The following is a 5,247-nucleotide window of genomic DNA, read 5'->3' as shown; positions in this document are numbered from 1 at the left end:
CCAGGTCTGTCGAGGCGACAGCGTCTGAATGATACAGCACACGTGCTTGGAGCATATATAAGCTGGGTTGGAAGGGGGGGAAAGAGCGCCTTGACAAAAGAATATGCATATCAAGAGGCATTTAGCATATTTATGGGAAATGCAGGTATGTGATTAGTACTACTCATGCCCGTGCATTATGCAGGATTAGCAGCATCAAAGGGAGGGGATATGGGAAATGCAGGTATGTGATTAGTACTACTTATGCCCGTGCATTATGCAGGACTAGCAGCATCAAAGGGAGGGGATATGGGAAATGCAGGTATGTGATTAATACTACATATGCCCGTGCATTATGCAGGATTAGCAACCAGGGTGTGCCCCACTGAGCTGTGTAGCTGTTTTTCAGAAGCGACTGGCTATCACAAATAAGAGCTCAACGAAGTGACTTGTCATCATCGTCATTACGTGGACATTTATAGCAGCCAAATATTCTCAACGCATGACGTTGGTTCTATATGTCGAGGGAAAAAAACGAAGGACCCGGAGAAAAATCCACGCAACCACGGGGAGGTATTCGCCATGAAAGTTTGCACAGACAAGGAATTTACTATGGCCGGAAGGTGCATACATTCAACATGTAGGAATCTTAAAACTGAAATGAGTGGTATACAGTCAAACTATACTAAAATTACAAAGTCTAACTATACTAAGGGGCTAAAGTATGTAAAATTGTGAATAAGTGTACAATATAAATGTAAACTAGCCATAATATACAATCTAAAATACAAAAATACAAATAGGGTAACATGTTGTAAACTATACAGTCGGGATGGAACCCACGACCTCCTGTAGACCATGCGAGGGAGTTAACATCTCGCCACGGAGGAGAGAGAGACACGCAGACTCCAAATATACAGCAGGCTTCGTCAGGGTCGGGATGGAACCCACGACCTCCCGTATACCACGAGAGGTAGTCAACATCTCGCCGTGTTTGCCTGCAGGCTCCTCCGTGCCGCCGGCCTCCGCCCAGGCTGTGGCGGTGTCGCGCAGCGCTCGCTCTCGCTACGGCCTGCGCCCGCGCGAGAGGAAAGTCTACACAGAGGTGGAGGAGCCCCAGGACGACGACTTCTTCTGTGAGACCCCCTGCTCCCTCTCACTCTCTCTCACTTTCTCACTCTCTCTCTCACACTGTCACTTTCTCACACTCTCTCTCTCACTGTCACTTTCTCACACTCTCTCTCTCACTGTCACTTTCTCACACTCTCTCTCACACCGTCACTTTCTCACTCTCTCTCTCTCACTGTCACTTTCTCACACTCTCTCTCACACTGTCACTTTCTCACACTCTCTCTCACACTGTCACTTTCTCACTCTCTCTCTCACACTGTCACTTTCTCACACTCTCTCTCACACTGTCACTTTCTCACACTCTCTCTCACACTGTCACTTTCTCACACTCTCTCTCACACTGTCACTTTCTCACACTCTCTCTCACTGTCACTTTCTCACACTCTCTCTCACACTGTCACTTTCTCACACTCTCTCTCACACTGTCACTTTCTCACACTCTCTCTCACACTGTCACTTTCTCACACTCTCTCTCACACTGTCACTTTCTCACACTCTCTCTCACACTGTCACTTTCTCACACTCTCTCTCACACTGTCACTTTCTCACACTCTCTCTCACACTGTCACTTTCTCACACTCTCTTAGGGCCGTCCATTAATGGCGTCACGCGATTTTGGACCCCCCTCCCCCCCATCACACGACATCACAAAAAGTCAGACCCCCCCCTCAAATGTGACGTCACAAAGCTCATTTAATATGCTTAAAATCGCTTCAAACTATTGTCATTGTAGTGCATATTTAATGTGGCACTGCAGTCTGATGTTGTAGGAGAAAACATTTATTAAAAAGTATTTAATTAAGTAGAACGTGTTGTCTGTGGTTCCTCACACATCGTCACAAATGTCTGACCCCCCCACCCCCCTAGGTGCATGAAGTCATTTATGGACGGCCCCTTACTCTAACTTTCTCACACTCTCTCCTATCTCTCTCTATTGCTCCCGCGCTCTCACTCGATATATTCCACCTGCTCCCTCTCACTCTCTCTCCCTTTCCCTCCCTCTCACACGCTCCCTTTCTCGCACTCTCACTTACCTCCCTGTCTTTTGCTCCCTCACTCAGGGATGCAGGGAGGGAGCAGGGAGGGTGACAGGGTTTACATCTCCGATGAGCGAGCTAAAGAAGTTCACAATGCAGAGAGGGAGGAAAGGAGGCATCTGTCTGGAGCGCTCCTCACCCTCTCACTCTCTCACAGTGCCACTGCTGCTGCTGCTGTTGCTACTGCGGTTCGCCCTCCTCCTGCTGCTGCTGCTGTGGCTCTCAGTCTGCGAGCTGTGCAGGGATTTCTACCTGGGGGAGTGCTCCGTGCACGGCCCGCCAGAGTTCATTGCAGACGCGGCCGTGGCCCCGGGAGTGGCCAACAGGGCCCGGCTCAGCCTGCCCCAGGGCCTCACCGTCGGCGCCTCCTCCATCGCCGGCGCCGGCCTCGGGGTGTGGAGCAACAGGAAGAAGCTGCCCAAGGGGGTGATTTTTGGGCCCTACCAGGGAGAGGTGTCTGAGGAGAACCCCGTGAGCGAGTACTGCTGGCTGGTGAGCTGCTGCTGCTACTGCTGCAGCCTCCTCCTATTCCTACATCATCGTGTGTGTGGAGAGGAGGCTCGTGAAGGAGATGCAGAGAAACCCATAGCCTCACACAGTCACCCACAGACTTACACAGAGATCTAGAGACTGGCACAGAGAGACCCAGAGACTCACAGAGACCCATAGACTCACACAGAGACCCATAGACTCGCACAGAAACCCATAGACTCACACAGAGACCCATAGACTCGCACAGAGACCCATAGACTCGCACAGAGACCTATAGACTCGCACAGAGACCCATAGATTCACACAGAGACCCATAGACTCGCACAGAGACCCATAGCCTCACACAGTCACCCACAGACTCACACAGAGACCCAGAGACTGGCACAGAGAGACCCAGAGACTTTGCACAGAGACCCAGAGACTCGCATAGAGAGACCCACAGACTTGCACAGAGACCTAGAGACTTGAACAGAGACCCAGAGACTCACAGTGGGACACACAGACTCACACAGAGACCCAGAGACTCACACAGAGAGACCCAGATACTCACACAGATGCTCAGAGAATCGCACAGAGAGATCCACAGTCTCACACAGAGACCCAGAGACTCGCACAGAGACCAAGAGAATCGCACAGAGACCCACAGTCTCACACAGAGACCCAGAGTCGCACAGATACCCTAGAGACTCGCACAGAGACCCAGAGACTCGTACAGAGACCTAGAGACTCACCCAAAGACCCCCAGAATCACAGAGAGACCCAAAAATTAACGTAATTATTTGAACTTGTAACACACAGCAAAGACGGTGGTCACCGCATGGCGCGGCGCTTACAGATGCACTTCTGCGGCCGTCTGGAAGGTTCTTCCTTCCAATGTTAGGAAGCCACTGGGAGCTATGCACTTTAAAATCTTGTAGATTGAAAATGCATTTCTTTAGAACTGCTTTTAGTGTTTAGTTTGTTGTCCTTCCCCCGCACCTCCGATCAGCATGGTTGGCTACGTGCGGTACGAAAGAAGTTCAACTTACAGTCCAACTGACATTAATTATCCGTGGATCCGCTCGTGTGCGTGTGTGTTTCAGATTTACAAAAACAAAAAGGATCGTGAATATGTTGATGCTCAGGATGAATCTAAATCAAACTGGATGAGGTGATTATTGTCTGAAGGACCACTACACAGAGACCAGAACCACTACACACAGAGACCAGAACCACCACACACAGAGACCAGAACCACCACACACAGAGACCAGAACCACTACACACAGAGACCAGAACCACTACACACAGAGACCAGAACCACTACACACAGAGACCAGAACCACTACACACAGAGACAAGAACCACTTCACACAGAGACCAGAACCACTACACACAGAGACCAGAACCACTACACACAGAAACCAGAACCACTACACACAGAGACCAGAACCACCACACACAGAGACAAGAACCAGCACACACAGACCAGAACCACTACACACAGAGACCAGAAACACCACACACAGAGACCAGAACCACTACACACAGAGACCAGAACCAGCACACACAGAGACCAGAACCACTACACACAGAGACAAGAACCAGCACACACAGAGACCAGAACCACTACACACAGAGACCAGAACCACCACACACAGAGACCAGAACCACCACACACAGAAACCAGAACCACCACACACAGAGACAAGAACCACCACACACAGAGACCAGAACCACTACACATAGAGACCAGAACCACCACACACAGAGACAAGAACCACTACACACAGAGACCAGACCCACTACACACAGAGACCAACCTGGGCCTCCCCTTGGTCGACTCGGCATCAAATGAGCACCCGGTACGGAGCGTGGTTCCAGCCACACCACCCCCACGTAGCGCCCAGTGCCGGCCCTTAATAGGCGCTCGCTAACGGCGCCCACCCCGCCCCCGCGTCTGCCCGCGCAGGTTCGTCAACTGCGCGAGGAATGAGCAGGAGCAGAACCTGGTGGCCTTCCAGCACCGGGGCAGATTTACTACCGCACATTCCGTGCCGTGGGGCCCGGCTCTGAGCTGCTGGTCTGGTACGGCGAGGAGTTCGCCCAGGAGCTGGGCATCGCCTGCGAGGCCGGGCCCTCGCGACGCCGCAGCAGCAGCAGCAGCGAGATGGCTCCTAGGGCCACCGCCAGAGACCTGCAGCCCGTGCAGCCTCCACCAAGCGAGGAACACCGTGAGCACTGCTCACCAGAGACTCACCACTGCTCACCAGACTATAGCCACCACTCACCAGAGATGATAGCCACCACTCACGAGAGACGATAGCCACCACTCACCAGAGATGATAGCCACCACTCACCAGAGATGATAGCCACCACGCACCAGAAATGATAGCCACCACTCACCAGAGATGGCAGCCACCACTTACGAGAGACGATAGCCACTACTCACCAGAGACGATAGCCACCACTCAGTAGAGATGATAGCTACCATTCACCAGAGATGATAGCGACATCTCACCAGAGATGTGGATGTAGCTACCACTCACCAGAGATGATAGCCACCACTCACTAGAGATGATAGCCACCACTCACCAGAGATGATAGCCACATCTCACCAGAGTTGGTA

At 51.8% G+C, this 5,247-nt stretch overlaps 1 protein-coding gene across 2 annotated transcripts; it reads left to right on the top strand.

Annotated features, from left to right (window-relative positions):
- Window positions 1–915: 915 nt before the first annotated feature.
- On the top strand, window positions 916–3,955 carry LOC133339797 (histone-lysine N-methyltransferase PRDM7-like). 2 transcript variants are annotated; one of them, XM_061547941.1, is made up of 3 exons: window positions 916–1,115; window positions 2,374–2,639; window positions 3,722–3,955. In XM_061547941.1, exons 1-3 carry the CDS (start codon window positions 920–922, stop codon window positions 3,791–3,793), a joined length of 534 nt encoding a protein of 177 aa, XP_061403925.1. In that variant the 5' UTR covers window positions 916–919; the 3' UTR covers window positions 3,794–3,955. The 2 variants fall into 2 exon arrangements, with proteins under 2 accessions (XP_061403925.1, XP_061403923.1); XM_061547939.1 differs by having other exon boundaries at window positions 2,305–2,639.
- Window positions 3,956–5,247: the final 1,292 nt, after the last annotated feature.

Source organism: Lethenteron reissneri, unplaced genomic scaffold (genome assembly GCF_015708825.2).
Source record: "Lethenteron reissneri isolate LAM-NWPU_2019-01 unplaced genomic scaffold, ASM1570882v1 scaffold_322, whole genome shotgun sequence".
In the NCBI taxonomy this organism is placed as follows: Eukaryota; Metazoa; Chordata; class Hyperoartia; order Petromyzontiformes; family Petromyzontidae; genus Lethenteron; species Lethenteron reissneri.
This window is presented reverse-complemented; position numbering and strand designations above follow the sequence as displayed.

Bases quoted from the DNA above. Each gene is read 5' to 3' on its own strand.
- LOC133339797 (XM_061547939.1), top strand. From the start codon at position 920: ATGGAACCCACGACCTCCCGTATACCACGAGAGGTAGTCAACATCTCG. The intron at 1,116-2,304 runs GTGAGACCCCCT...ACTCTCTCACAG, and splicing joins CCAGGACGACGACTTCTTCT to TGCCACTGCTGCTGCTGCTG. The intron at 2,640-3,721 runs GTGAGCTGCTGC...TGTGTGTTTCAG, and splicing joins TGAGCGAGTACTGCTGGCTG to ATTTACAAAAACAAAAAGGA.